Source organism: Musca autumnalis, unplaced genomic scaffold, assembly GCF_047663935.1.
Source record: "Musca autumnalis isolate F117 unplaced genomic scaffold, ASM4766393v1 scaffold_1, whole genome shotgun sequence".
NCBI classification, from domain to species: Eukaryota; Metazoa; Arthropoda; class Insecta; order Diptera; family Muscidae; genus Musca; species Musca autumnalis.
The window spans coordinates 327,036,171-327,052,086 of NW_027411644.1; the positions used below are offsets into that span (position 1 = coordinate 327,036,171).

At 41.3% G+C, this 15,916-nt stretch overlaps 1 protein-coding gene across 2 annotated transcripts in view; it reads right to left on the reverse strand.

Moving 5' to 3' along the window:
- Positions 1-15,916, reverse strand: part of htt (huntingtin) — a 135,934-nt gene that overhangs the window by 50,092 nt on the left and 69,926 nt on the right. For both annotated transcript variants that reach the window (XM_073962764.1, XM_073962763.1), the window contains 4 exons: positions 15,545-15,721; positions 11,376-11,827; positions 10,211-10,313; positions 1,737-3,092 (listed from right to left, as the gene is read on the reverse strand). In XM_073962764.1, coding sequence (XP_073818865.1) covers positions 1,737-3,092; positions 10,211-10,313; positions 11,376-11,827; positions 15,545-15,721 — 2,088 coding nt within the window. The remainder of the gene's footprint in view (positions 1-1,736; positions 3,093-10,210; positions 10,314-11,375; positions 11,828-15,544; positions 15,722-15,916) is intronic.

A 15,916-nucleotide genomic window follows, 5' to 3' on the forward strand; every position in this document is an offset into this window, starting at 1 on the left:
ATCCCCGCAAAGCTCATCCGGCTTTGTAAGATGACTTTAACAGTTCAGTACCAAAAGAGGTTTCAGACAAGGAGACAGCCTTTCGTGTGACCTATTCAATATTTTGCTGGAAAAGGTAATACGAGATGCAAATGTCAAAAGAAATGGCACAATTTACACCAATAGTCACATGTTACTTGCCTATGATGATGACATAGACATCATGGGACGATCAGTAAAGGAAGTAACTGATACCTTTAGGAAGGTCGAAGCAGAATCTGCGAAAGTGGGTCTGGCAGTAAACGGCGAAAAGACCAAATTGATGGTGTCGACGCGCAAAGCGTCCATAGAGCTCGGATCAACTGTGGAAGTTGGTACCTACAATTTTGAGGTAGTTAAAGACTTCGTCTACCTCGGCACTGCCATAAACACAACAAACAACATCAGTTGTGAAATAAGAAGAAGAATTGTATTGGCCAATAGATGCTACTATAGTTTAAGTAAGTAATTTAAAAACAAAGCCACATCTCGTCAAACAAAAATAACACTATACAAAACGCTGATACAACCTGTGCTAATGTATGGCTCCGAAGCATGGGTACTTGCGCAAGCAGATAAGGCAGTGTTTGGTGTGTTTGAGAGGAAAATTCTTCGAAAGATCTACGGGCCGATTTGCGTTGACGGTGAATATCGACGTCGTATGAACCACGAGCTGTATCTGCTATACAACGACATCAATATAGTTAAACGTATCGAGATGCAGCGATTGCGTTGGCTAGGCCATATAATAAGAATGAGCGATGATAAACCCGCTAAAAAGGCGTATAAATACGGACCGCTTGGCGGTGCACGCAGAATTGGCAGGCCAAGGAATATATGGCGCAAACAAGTGGATGATGAGATGAAAAGGCGCGGTATTCCAGACTGCGGCTTGCAAATTAGTTTTCGAGACAACGGTGGTTGCGCCCCCGATCAAGAAAAACGATATATTTACAAATGTCATTAAATGATGAGGTTCAACGGTCCATCAGCCATGAAAAACTAAAACATATAAGTCTCAATAAGCGGGAGAATTCGACTTAACCATCTTTTTAACTTGTATAATTAGATCGCTTCAGGATAAAGACAGGGGCCATAGACGATAATAAATCCTAAACAGCATCAAACGGTGAAAAATCCAACAGTCCGTAAGAGAAAAGAAAAGTTACAGACAAAATCTGTTGATAAATTTAAAATCCTCTTCGGTTTTACAATGACTGAAGAAGTGAGGTAGAAAATTCCTATTATTGAATTGTCAAGCATAGAGTCCATAAAAAGTTGTTATTAATACTCATTACGACGGATCAGCAACACAGATAGATTTTGATGTCCTTGATAAGCCCACAAAAATATATGACAATCGGTTCATTAGTTTTCGAACTAGACTTGACACCGATTTCAAAATGTCATTTCGAGAAAAACGTGTTTTTAGTTTCTATGCTACATAACAATTCCATCGATCTTGAAAATGTTACCACACATTCTATGCTATTTATACTTTGAAACGAGCCAAAATAAAATTTCTATTTTCTGATATTAATAAGTGGGTGTCACCCCTTAAGAAATAAACAAATTCCTGAAAAATAAAATGATCGATACTAGGTCACCCTAACGTTTACCGAAATATCAACTTCTGCTTAGGTTTAAGGGTTAAAACACATTTAATGGTGATTTCTAAAAAAATAAAGTTTGTAAAATCTTAGATTTGCACAACTTACCAATGAAATGAAATCAAACTGGTTATTTATGCCTTTGAGGTCTTGGGCCTCAACAGCAGCAGCAGCAGACGAATAATTGTTGTAGTCACCAATACAAATGCCCTTATCATAGTTGCCAATTTTCGTTTCAATTAATTTTCCCAGAAAAATAACTTTGGAGTTGTATTTTGCTGTTAGCCAGGCAATATTTTCAAAGTTTTCTTCTTCAATCATCATCGACATCGTCGTCGTCGTCGATGTTGTTGCTTTACACTCCTTGTGTGGTTGATGTGGTGGCGGTGGTGACGTTGTATGTACATTGCAATAGTGTTTCTTCTGTTGTTGATGTTTTTGTGGTGTTATTGGTTCACTTATCAACGAGGAATGGGCGGTTGTGGCTGTTGTCGAAGACCTCAAAACATTTTTAAACTTCTTGTAGAATGGCGTATTCTCCAATAAAAGAGTGCCTGCAGAACTAACAACATCAAGCAGAGAGCAAATAATTGTATTTAGTTCACACTTTGTCAATGGCGCTGCTGATGTTACTTCATTGGTGGTGTTCATGGCACTTCCTGAACCACCAACACCGCCACCACCACTAATATTCTGAGATACATTTGTCGCGAACGTCGTCTGTTGTTGGTTCAGTGTGTTCCAAATGAATTTCTGATGCATCAAAGCATCGATGCAGCGTAGTCCTATGGTTAGGGAGTTCCTTTGTTCCTGATTGTTTAGCAACAGAGGCCTATTGTGGCACAAGGCCACAACACGTTGACAACAGTAACCGATAAAGCGCACCAGGACGTTTACATGTTCCGGTCGCAACAAGTGTTCGCTTAAGAATTTATCAATGAATTTCGATTCGATGTAAATTAGGGCCGTCACCTCAATTTGTTTTATGTTTTCCATTAATGCGATTACAGCTTCACACAAATGTATGGGCAGCAGCGGCAACAACAACGATAACGATGCCTGACGACAATTACGACCATCGACATCAGTACTGGTAGAAATGGTGGCGTAACTGGTGGTGGTACTGGTGTTGTTGTTGTTGGTAACTGTTGCTTTTTTATTGTCATTTCTACCATCTCCGGCAATCGTTGCCTCAACGATACGTGTCATAAGCTGGGCCAGGGAAACTCGCGCTAATGGATTCGGTCGCATGTAGTGAATGTGCGGATTATATTGTATGCAATTATTGCGAAATGTTTGCAACATCGCCTGCAGTGCATGGGAAATTGTGTGTTTTAAAATACGCTCAGCATCAAAGTTGGCTGAGTTGAATATTTTTTGTAGCTTATTTTCCGATTGTATCTCCAAAAGGATTTTCACTATTTGCCCAGGATCATAGTTGTTTTGTGTCGAGAATTTAATTAACTGTAATGGCAGGGAGAAAGAACAAGAAAAATAAATAGCAACAACAACAACAATATTATGAGAGGGGAAAAATATGTAAGCGAGGAGGAGTATATCTGCAAATGATGCTACTAATGATAACAACAATTCAAAAAATAGTAACACTAACAACAATAACAACCACTAACATTATAACCTACCCACCGCAATTCCTGACCGCCATTGAAAAACGACAAAGACCTTGGCTTCATTTACGAACAGTATCTGTGTTTGGTTTGTACATTATAGGTAAAAGGCTTGTAGGGCAATATTCTACGAGTGGCAATGAGAAAAATTAAAACAAGAAATTTAAATGGTGTTTAAATCGGTCGATTAGGGCTGGGAAAACTGATTCAGCACCGGCCTCGACACCTCAGCATGTGGATTCAACCAACACTCCTACACCAAAAAATAAGGTGAAGAGAGTTACGTCAATGAAGGAACAACATCCGAAGGCCAAGGGATCCAAACCGAATCAGGACTTCATATATTCGAACACCTCTGCTATCAAGAGACTTAGAGGCTACCACTGCCTCACAAGCTAACCAAAACCACGAGTTATCTTCCGAATTTTATCTCAAAGGTAGCAACGTCAAAAGAATAACATGTTTGTATATTCGTTCTTCTGTTAAATCTGGTTCTGAGTCAATTTCCAGTTCCAGGAACGTGGCTGCTTCGATGGGATGTAACCACAGATCTACTGAAGCAAGTTTAGTAGGTTTGGCGGGGCAGTTGAAAAGATGCCGTATGTTGTCCGGGCCTGTACCGCATGCTGGGCAGCTGTTTTCATCTGAACGCATTTACGTCAATCATGGGAAAGCTGATTGACTGAGTTTCAGAGAGTTCACTAATCACCGCTTCAGAGATCTGCCCGATCCTTCTGATGTTTGAGTAGCGGAAAGGACGTTCCGAGACATTATCACTGCTGCAGCCGCTTCCCATATACCTGCTGGTCGAATAACCGAAGTGAGACCAAACTTCCCAGCATAGGCGACGGGATTAGCAAATGTGCGTGATAAGCCAACCCCAGTGACACCAGAATCAGGGAGCTTAAAGTTTGGTTGGTTAACATAAGCGAAACAAGTGGTTAAATCATCTCAAGAGTTGCAACATTGGATGCGAAATAAGCGAATTGTGGACAACGGTTAAGTCACTCTCCAACCCTGGCAAAAAAAGAAGAATGAACCTAAGTCACGTTTGGCGACAGTACGTTGACTGAACTGAAGATGTGCTCAAGTTATTGAAATCGACAGATAGGGCGATGAGAAGAGTACTACATCGCATCAGATCTCTTCCTGCCGAGGATGAACCACCACAGTTTATAACGGATGATGCTGCAAATGCCTTCAGGAATGCTAATCATCCAAAGCATTTGATGGATCCAGCAGGATGTACCGGGAGTCGAGTATCTTGTTAAGGTTCTCAACCTGTCGCTAGCCACCATCATGGTTCCCGAAGTCTGGAAAATAGGCAGAGTGGTCCCGCTACTGAAGCCAAACAAGGATGCCAGCAATGTTGGATCGTTCAGGCCGATTTCTCTTTTGTCGCCCGTAGTAAAGACCCTTGAGGCCTTAGTCCTCCCCAGCGTCAGAAATAGCTATTCAGTTGCCGATCATCAGCATGGATACAGTAAGTAGCACATCACGACAACGCTGCACGCCATCTCCCCATTAACCGTGTGATAGAAGTGATGCACTGAAGGAACCAATTCGATTCAAAATCAACATGTCAACATGAGCACAGGAGTGCTAATTTTTTTTTTTTTTTTTTTTTTGACCACTGCTGTTGTCACTTTTAGAATCTGCCCACGAATGGTGTCAATATGGTCAGTTTGACCACGTATGGTGTCATTTTTTCTCTGGGTGTGGTGACGCTTAACTTATCAAAAGCCTTTGATACTGTCAAGCACTCCACGCTGTTTAAGGACATTGAGCAGACAACTCTGAAACGTTGGATAATCAATTATATATGTGGATGCAAGTTGTACGTTGAAATCAGGAACAAAAAGTCAAATCCCCATAGAATCAAACAGGGAATTCAGGGTGATATCTGCGGGACTATAACCTCTACCTCTCCTGTATTCTGCCCCCTTCAGACATCAAGATCGTAACGTATGCGGAAACATTTTTTATCGGACGATCCTTCCAAACATACTCAGTTTGGTAGGGCTACCCTTTTGGGAAGTCAATGTTATCTGCTGTGAAAACAAGGAATCCTTGGAACACGACGATCTTTCGGAAGGGTGCGGATCGTTTTGAAATTTTTGGCAACAAGTTCTTCCTGCGGCCCTGTTACGGCGGCGCAATTTTTTTCGTGGGCAAGTCCATACTTCCTGAGATAATGGTCCTGCAAAAAGCCTGCCGGCACCAACTAAACTGGGTAGTACTTAAGGTAACCCTCCCGCTTTTGTGCTACCAAGATGGGAAAAGTGTAGTTCAAAGACTTTATTGGGACCGTTTTTAAAATTTAAGCAACATGTTGTATGCGGCCCTTTTTACGACGGCACAATTACGTCAGAAGTATGGAGTTTACTTTTTCTTTAGATCCGAGGCTGAAGGTATATCTCTGTCGGCACAGCAATCTGATAACTTTCTTACTTACTTAGCTGCTCCATTACAGAACATTTGTTCCATAGACCGAACTAAGAAAAGATCTCCAATTCTCTCTGTTTTTCGCTTCGCTCTCTGGAATACCGCGCCTTTTCATTTCTTCATCCACTTGTATGCTCCATCGAAGCTTAGGCCTGCCGATTCTGCGTGCCATGTGGCATGTATTCATACGCCTTTTTAGCGGGTTCATCATCGCTCATTCTTATGATGTGGCCTAGCCAACGCAATCGTTGCATCTGGATACGTTTAACTATATTCATGTCTTTGTATAGCAGATACAGCTCGTGGTTCATACGACGTCGATATTCACCGTCAACGCAAATCGGCCCGTAGATCTTTCGAAGAATTTTCCTCTCAAACACACCAAGCACTGCCTTATCTGCTTGCGCAAGTACCCATGCTTCGGAGCCATACATTAGCACGGGTAGTATCAGCGTTTTGTATAGTGTTATATTTGTTTGACGAGATGTGGCTTTGTTTTTAAATTGCTTACTTAGACCATAGTAGCATCTGTTGGCCAATACAATTCTTCTTCTTATTTCACAACTGATGTTGTTTGTGGTGTTTATGGCAGTGCCGAGGTAGACGAAGTCTTTAACTACCTCAAAATTATAGGTACCAACTTCCACAGTTGGTCCGAGCTCCTTAGACGCTTTGCGCGTCGACACCATCAATTTGGTCTTTTCGCCGTTTACCGCCAGACATACTTTGGCAGATTCTGCATCGACCTTCCTAAAGGTATCAGTTACTTCCTTTACTGATCGTCCCATGATGTCTATGTCATCAGCATAAGCAAGTATCATGTGGCTATTGGTGTAAATTGTGTCATTTCTTTTGACATTTGCATCTCGTATTACATTTTCCACCAAAATGTTGAATAGGTCAAGGCTGTCTCCTTGTCCAATCTTTTGGTACTGAACCGTTCGGAGAGGTTCTTTCCAATTTTAACTGAGGACCTAGTATCAGGTAAACTCATCTTACAAAGCCGAATGAGCTTTGCGGGGATACCAAATTCAGACATTGCATGGAATACCTTTGATCGGAGGGGACTGTCGAATGCTGCTTTATAATCGACAAAAAGGTGATATGTGTAGATCTGCATTTCTTGGGTCTTCTCCAGGATTTGCCGCAGGGTAAATATCTGGTCAATGGTGGACTTGCCAGGACTAAAGCCACATTGGTGTGGTCCAATTATTTCGTTGACCATGGGCTTTAGTCGTTCGCATAATATCCCTGACACTATCTTATAGGCAATAGGGAGAAGACTTATGCCCCTATAGTTGGAGCATACAGTCTTATCTCCTTTCTTGTGGACAGGACACAGGATGCTCAGGTTCCAATCGTCGGGTGCGCGTTCTTCCTGCCAGATGGTGCTAACTAGCTGATGCATACACATTATCAGCGCGTCGCCTCCGTTTTTAAACAGCTCGGCTTTTAAGCCATCGGCTCCTGCTGTTTTATTATTCTTCAGCCGGTTGATTGCTGTTTTTACCTCATCTTGGCCGGGCGGTATACATTCTATACCATCTTCTGGGATTGGATCTGTGGTATCATCGACTTCGCTACTATTGGATACCAGCAGATTTGAGAAATGTTCCTTCCACATCCTGAACACGATATCTGTATCTGTTACCAGATTACCTTGCTGGTCTCTACAGGAGGATGTGCCTGTACCAAAGCCATCTGTTTGATGTTTCACTCTTTGGTAGAAATTTCGGACTTCATTCTGGGTCCTGTACATCTCGATTTTTTCACACTCCCGCTTTTCCATTTCTCTCTTTTCTTGCGGAAAAGACGTTTCTCTTCTCTCCTTTTCTCCCGATATCTCTCTCGTGCGCTACGCGTTGCTACTGATTGTAAAGTGGTCCTATATGCCGCATTTTTCTCTTCGGTGGCAGCACGACCCTCCTCATCATACCATGGATTCCTTGGTGGAGGTCTCTGGTATCCAAGTATGGATTTTGCGGCTGTTTGCATGGAGTGGGCAATATTTTTCCATTGCGCTGATATGTTATCGGGATGAGGAGTGCTCTCATTAAGCAATTGGGCTAGTTGAGTGGAATATGCTGTGGCTATATGTTGTGTTTGCAGCCTATCGATGTCCAACTTCCGCGTTGTGTCTGTTCGTGCTTTATTTGCAACGTTTAGACGGGTACGTACCTTCGATGAATGTCTTCCATCTATCACAACATGATCAATTTGATTACTTGTTCTTGATCTGGAGACAGTCAGGTGCTCTTATGAATATCGAGATGATTAAATCTGGTACTGCTAACTACCATGTTTTTTGCAGCTACAAAGTCTATCAGCCTCATACCATTGTCAGAAATTTTACTGTGGAGACTGAATTTCCCGACTGTTGGGTCAAAGATATTCTCCTTTCCAATTTTGGCATTAAAATCGCCTAGAATAATTTTAATGTCATGGGCAGGGCAACGGTCATAAGTTTCTTCTAAGCGCTCGTAAAATATATCTTTGGCCTGTTCGTCCTTGTCTTCAGTGGGAGCATGAGCGCAAATAAAGCTGATGTTGAAGAATTTTGCTTTTAATCGAATTACAGCAAGTCTTTCATTCACTGGGGTGAAGCTGGATACCAGATGTTTTAGTCTCCGACTAACTACAAATCCGCAACCAAATTTATGCTTTACGTCATGGCAGCTATAATACAGTGCGTCACCTTTAGGTGTTGTTGTGACGCCTTTGCCAATCCATCGTATTTCCTGTATAGCAGTAATTTCGGCCTTGTACTTTTCAAGTACGTTTCCAATGTGAAGACTGCACCTCCTCTATAAAGAGTGCGAACATTCCAGGTGCAGATTCGCAGATATATATATCCTTTATTTATTTATGTAGGTTTTAACGTTAATACAATTACTGTATACATAAATGAAACGTTCACGAGGAACATAGGGGATTAACAAAATCTCTCCATCTATCTCTATCTCTTGCTAGCATCTTTATTTGATTCCATGAAAGTTGGGCTTGCCTCACACAGCGTATCCATGTATTCCGAGGGCGCCCTTGGCTGCGGTACCCTTGGGGATTCCATTCGAGTGACGATCTCGCTATTTCTGATGGGGATCGTCGAAGCGTATGACCGATCCATGTCCACTTTCTCTTACGTATTTCGATGGATAATTGGCTGCAGTTCGCCATTTTCCATAAGGATTCGTTTGATATCCAGTTGGGCCAGTAAATGTGTAATATTTGTCTGAGGCTCCATGTAGTACATCCGTAAAGAAAGACAGACTTGACGCTGCTGTTGAATATTTTGAGTTTTGTTTTCTTGGATTTGTATTGGATCTCCATATTTTATATAATTTCATAAAAGCTGACCGCGCCTTATTGATACGATCGTTTATATCTTTCGCTGAGCCGCCATCTTTAGATATTGTGCAACCAAGGTAATTGAACGACGTTACATCTTCAATAGTTGTTCCATTGATTGTCATTGGCCTTGCGATTTCTGAACAGATACGCATTAGTTTAGTCTTGGTGAAATTTCGCAAAATTCGCATATCATGGTCCTTAAAACGTTTGCGGGGTCCTCAACTTTTGAGGGATTTGTTTTTCTTTTCTTTCGTTTTTTCATAGTAGGCTGTTTTTTCTAGGGGAGGGTTACTAACCCGACGCCAAAACCCTATTTTTTAACGTTCTTATGGGTGAACGCGCGGCACATGTTAGCTCACTACCTTTAACGGGTGTTAAAGGCAGTTCCCCAGGTGACACCACGGGGAGGTCAGTGTCCACTTGAGATGAAAGAGGGACCAAGATAAATTCTGGGCTTTGCCATGTTAAAACCGGTCAGGACCGTTCCTTGGTATCTTCCATCCCCTACTTTCTTACTTGTTATAATTGTAGTCCTTTTTCGTTTCCGAATTATTCACTTATCCCACCTTGCTTACCTTCCACAGTGCTTCCCTTTAAACGAACATTAACATTATAACCATACACATTTCATTGATGCAGACTGTGAAAACAAAATGAAAGGAAGAGAAAATTCAATAGCAATGTGGAAACATGTGCATGCATATCAAATGGATGATTATTCGATTGAGAGCAAATTGCGCACATTGACGGGGGTTGTCATTTCCCGTTTGTCTGCCAATGCTGCTACGTATGAACGATATAAATTCCAATATTAATTTCACAGCATCTATACGCACATGTGGTCGATTTATATTATTTTGACTACGACAGCAATGCTGAGGATGATAAAACGAAACACAATGTATTGTGTTCGGGGGATATGTTTATTGGCTGTGGTGGAAAAAATGTGTGGAGGGTACATAACAAAAATGGCCACTCTTGATTGGACAAGGTCAAACCAAAGGAATTGAGAACAATACACAGATGCTCACACTAGCATTAGACCTAATTTTTGCATAATTGTAAGTCCACTAAATAAACACAACAACCTTTCACTAAATCGAGAGGCATCAATGAATTCCAAGAATTATTGCTCCAAAGGGATTCTTCTCTTTTACTCACCTGATTAAATATCCATTTCTCGTCAACAATATTGGAACCACTTCCCAACGGAGGAGTGCCATCATCATCGTTTAGCTCACAAGAATTTTCCAAATCATTTAAGCTGTAACACAAAAGAGAAACACGAACATTAAATGAAAAATCAAATAAATTGAATCAAGAGAATAGAATGCAATATTCCCTATAGCCGCCCAACCCCCCGCCAGCCGTACACAAAATGCTCATGCCGGCAATCATCATTCTAAGGAAGTATACAATTTGAAAATTGAAATTAAAATAAAAAAAGAGAAAGAACAATATTCACTTGAACAAACATAAAAAGGTTTCCCCCGCATCCTTTTTCAATGCAGCAGCTAACTACACAAAGACAAATAGAAGTATGCGTCGTAATAATAGCACTCTATAAATAGTTGAATGTCAAACAGACACAGAGATACACTGTGGCAGAAGAAAAAGGAAAATACGGATACTTAAATACAATATAAATAAATATAACTACAACTAAGTGCTAAGCTTTGAATACAGTATCCAGGGTAGTGGATAGTGTAGATGAAATTTCTAGATTTTGAAGCTGCATAGAAACTTACATACACATATAGGAAACCCGAAAAATTAATTCTAATTATATAATTTATAAATAAAATTTTTCAGGAGAATAAAAAACGTATTTTTAATTTTTTTGAAAAATTCTATTTTTTGGAAAAATTTCATGATAGCTCAATTAATTAAAAAATAATTTTAATTTGTAACCATTACTTTGCTTGAGCGAATTATCTATATATGTATTTATTTTGTTGAAAATTAGCTTATAAAAATAGTAATAAAATAATAACAATTATTATAAAAAAATACTAAAAAATGTTTGGCAACATTTTAGATACAACATATATTGTTAATCATATATTATTTTTTAAATCAGGGACGTAAGTCATTTTTCCGAAATTTTGTTAGGAACGGTAAAATTTTTTCTGAAAACGGATTTTAGCCTTGGAAAGTTCTCAAATAAAATATTTAAAAGTATTTGCATATTACAAAACATTTAACAACACAGTTGATGACAATAATAATTTTCCACAACACACTCCATAAATTTCCAGCAGGATACTGTATTAAGAAAAATATTTAAAGCTTACACAGAAATAGAATCAAAGTGTAATTGACTTACATCATAAATTGCAAATGTTCACTTGAGTTGAACTGGTAGGATGATGACGATGTTGTTCTTTCATCTGCTATCACGGCTGACGAAGATGATGATGCGACAGTTCCTTCCTTTGAGGTAGTCAACAATTGTTGCTGCTCTTCGTCTTCTTCGATTAAATGGACAAATGTATCGTAAATAGCATTTTTATCGTAAGTATCGGACGAATTAACGATCAAATGTCGAGCTAAACGCTCAATTTGCAATTGAAGTGGTCGTTTGTCAAATAAAGACAACGATGACGACGACGAAGAAGAGGAAGAGGAAGACAACAACAATGATGCGGATGATGACATTACAACAAAACTGTATAGTTTATTCAAAATTTGTAAACATTTTGCAAATCGTAATATGGAACATTCTTCAGTTTTTTTGCACAGATTCTCCACCAAACGTAAGAGATAAGTTATTGAATGCTGCGTTCAAAAAAGAAAGAGGAAAGAAAAACAAAAGAAAAAATAGTATTAGGGAAAATAAATGTGGCCAATTAGAAAAGTTGTAAAACTTTTCGGGGACCATTGGGTTAGAAGACGCTGACTGAAACATTATGGTTTCGGTTCAATCCAATACAAAAGAATCCGCTACCGTGGAATTATAGGAATTTTGTTGTTGTTGTAAGAGGGTTTGACATGTCTGTTTTTCTGCTTAATCTGGATCTAGGTTCCCCGGTACATCCCCTGGCTACGTCTCATGGTCTCCAGTACAAGGAATGTGGCTGCTGCAATGGGTTGTAACCACAGATATACTGGAGTTAGTTGAGTAGGTTTGACTGGGCAGTTGAAAAGCTGCCGTGTGTTGTGCTGGCATGTACCGCATGCTGGGCAGATGTTTTGCACAGTGCCGTCGATCCTTGCCCCATAAGAGTTTAGACGGATGCACTTTCCCGAGCGTAGTTGAGCCAAAATTACTTTGGTTGTCGTAGAAGCTAACGCTCCTCAGCTGCGATAGATGAGGGATATATCCCGAGGACAGCATTCACACCATAGTTGTTTGTGGCATCTGCGACTGCATCCGTGTGTTTCTTTTTTAAACCAGCTTGATAGGTTTGTTGATCTAGGTCTTTTCTCTTGTAACGGTGGACCTCTCTTTGTAGATCATGCAGATCCCTTTGACCTGTCTGAGTGGGCGGGGCCTACCCATAATATGGTGATTAGGATGGCTCTTGCGGTAACACCCGAGCAAGTACTGCAATGAAAGAAAGCCATGTAGATGGTCCGTCACACTGAAGACATGAGGGGGCACCCTGTTGCAGTTCTCAGGGCGACGACAGGTTTGAATATTTTTCCATTGCGTTGCACTTATATTCGCGGACCATACTGGCGCTACATAGCTTATCACTTATCGATCTGTCGCGCTATATGTGGTCAACAAGGTTTCTTTATCTGCATCACAAGTACTGCCGGCTAGAGTCTTGTCGACCTTTTTCCTACATCTCAGCTTGTCGCAGACAGCTGTGGCATGCGAGGAAGGCGTTGCCTACCCATCATATGGTGATTAGGATGGCTCTTGCGGTGACACCCGAGCAAGTACTGCAAGGAAATAATGCCATGTAGATGGCCCGTTCACTGAAGACATGAGGAGGCACCCTGTTGCAGTTCTTAGGGCGGCATGCTGACAGGTTTGAATATTTTTTCATCGCGTTGCACTTATATTCGTGGACCGTACTGGCGCTCCCATAGCTTACCACAGATCGACCTATCGCGTTAAATGTGGTCAACAAGGTCTCTTTATCCGAACTACAAGTGCTGCCGGCTAAAGACTTGTGGGCCTATTTCCTACATCTCAGTTTGTCGCAGACAGCTGTGGCATGCGCAGACGACATGAACATGCTGTCGAATGAGACCCCTAGAAATTTGACGTAGTTTGTGGTGGGAATTCTGCTATCATCGGCCTTGACATTCTATTCTGTTCTCGCCTCTGTCGTCCATGTGGTGAACAGAGTGGCCGTAAATTTAGTGGCGGAACTTTGCATATTCGTCGCATGGATAAATGTGGTAAGATCAGTTAAATAGGAATTCAGTCTTCCTCAAAAGGCATCTGGAAAGGCGCCTGACCTCAAGATCGTACAATCATCTGCATACGTTACGATCTCGCAATACAGGAGAGGTAGAGGTTAAACAGTTCCGGAGATATCACCGCACCTTGGGGGAACTCCCTGTTTCACTCTACGGGGTTTGGATTTCTTGTTCCTGAAATCCACATACGACTGGCGTCCACACATATAATTGATAATCCAACATTTGAAGCTTGGCTGCTCAATGTCGTCATACAACGTGGAGTGGTTGACAGTATCCAAACTTTTAATAAGTCAAGCGCTGTTCTATCACACGGCTTTATCTTGTTAAGTCCTCGATAAATATGTGTGGAGATGGCGTGCAGGGCTGTTGTCGTGCTGTGCTGCTTACGGAATCCATGCTGATGATCGGCAACAGGATAGCTTTTTATGACGCTGGGGAAGAATAAACCCTCAAGGGTCTTTGCTACTGGCGATAAAAGCGAAATCCGTCTGTACGATTCACGTTTGCTGGCATCCATGCCTGGCTTCAGTAGCGGGACCACCCTGCCCATTTTCCATGTTGAGGACTTTAGTGAGATACTCAACTACCGGCACATCCAGCTGTTTCAGCATTACCATGGAGATTCCATCAGGGCCCAACGCTTTGAATGATTGTAATCTGTGGTCGTTCATATTCGGCAGGAAGAGATCTGAGGTGACGTAGTATTCTTCCCTTCGCCCGGTCAACCCCGGGTTGCTCAACTGTCGATTGAAATAACTTGAGCACTTCTTCGGGTTGGTCAACGTAAAGTCGCCAAAAGTGAATGAGGACCTATCTTTCTTCTTTCCAGGGTTCGTGACTTAACCGTTGCCCACAATTCACTTATTCCGGTTCTAATATTGCAACTTTTCAGATGATATAACCACTTGTTTCGTTTATGGTCACCGACCAACCTGTTAACTTCCAGTGTCAGCTCCCTCACTCTGGGGTCACTGGCGTTGGCTCGACGAAGCTCATCACGCTCATTTGCTAATCTCGTCGCCTCTGCTGTGAAGTTTGATTTTACTTCGGGTATTCGACCAGCAGCTATATGGAGAACGGCTGCAGCAGTGATGATGTTTGGGAAGGTCCTTTCCGCTACCCGAACATCAGAAGGATCGGGCAGATCTCTGAAGCGCTGATTAGTGAACTCTCTGAAACTCGGCCAATTAGCTTTGATGAAATCGGGTTGTCTGATAATGGAGACAATTATGGGTAGATAGTCTGATCCAACAAAAATCACAGGTTGGTATATGACGTCATTTGTCAAACCAGGTGAGACGATGGTTATGTCTGGCGAACTGTGACACTCTCCGCTAATTCTGGTTGTTGTTGTAACTGTGCTTTATTATTATGTTTGTATGTTCGTTCTCCTGTTCGATCTGGCTCTGGGTCTAATTCCAGTTCCAGGAAAGTGGCTACTTCGATGGGATGTAACCACAGATCCACTGGAGTTAGGTGAGTAGGTTTGGCGGGCAGTTGAATAGGGCCTTAGTATCGTGCGGGTCCATGCCGCATACCGGGCAGATGTCTTGCACGGTGCGAACGATTCCCGTCCAATAGGAATTTAGGCGACTGAATGCTGGTCTAACCTGCCGGATATCCCTGTTGATCTAGAGGTTCTCTCCTATATTGTTGAACCTACCTAATTCTGGTAGGAGCGTCCCCGTTGACAGTGCCAAACGTATAGCTATCGATCTGCCTAGCCAACACTACACCTCTCTGGTCTAAGACAGTTTGTTGTTGTTGTAGTAGCATATAAATCTACGTAGAAGGTTTGATGCTGGCTTGGTAGCCGGTGGCCGAAACACTATGGTTTAGGGTCAATCCGGTACGAAAGAACCCTCTGCCGTGGGATTGAATGTAGTTTGTAGTTTTTTCTTCGTTAGAAAAATATTTTCCCAATCGTATTATCTGGCGCACAATTATTTACAACAACAACATAACAAAAATATTATCGCCCAAAATTGACGTACCCTTTTCAAATTTTCTACTGGTCAAATATCAATGTCAATAAAGAGGATAACATTATCATTATCATGTCCATTACCTAAATACAAATACCTTTACACACACAATCACAGGAGGCATACCAACCTTATTGAGTACTCCAATGTTCGTTAGAATCGTTGACTGGAACAGCGAACAGAACTCTTCGTCCACTTCACATAAATTGCAGACGAATGTAAATTGTTCAACAATTAAAATATTCAGAAAATTGCCATTGAACAACTGCTGCACTTGTTGCAGGTTCCATTCCATCGTAGCGTGGAGCTATATTTTGAATAAGAGAACGAAAAAGAAGAGGAAGAAGAAGCAAACACAAGAACAGGTACATTAAATGAGTTTTTAAGTTTATATTGAAACTAATTAATGGAGGGAGGCGAAGAATGAAAGCAAAAAAGAAGAAGTAGAAATATAAAACTCCTGAGCATAACCATAAATCTCATCTCCACTTGGTAGTTTTAT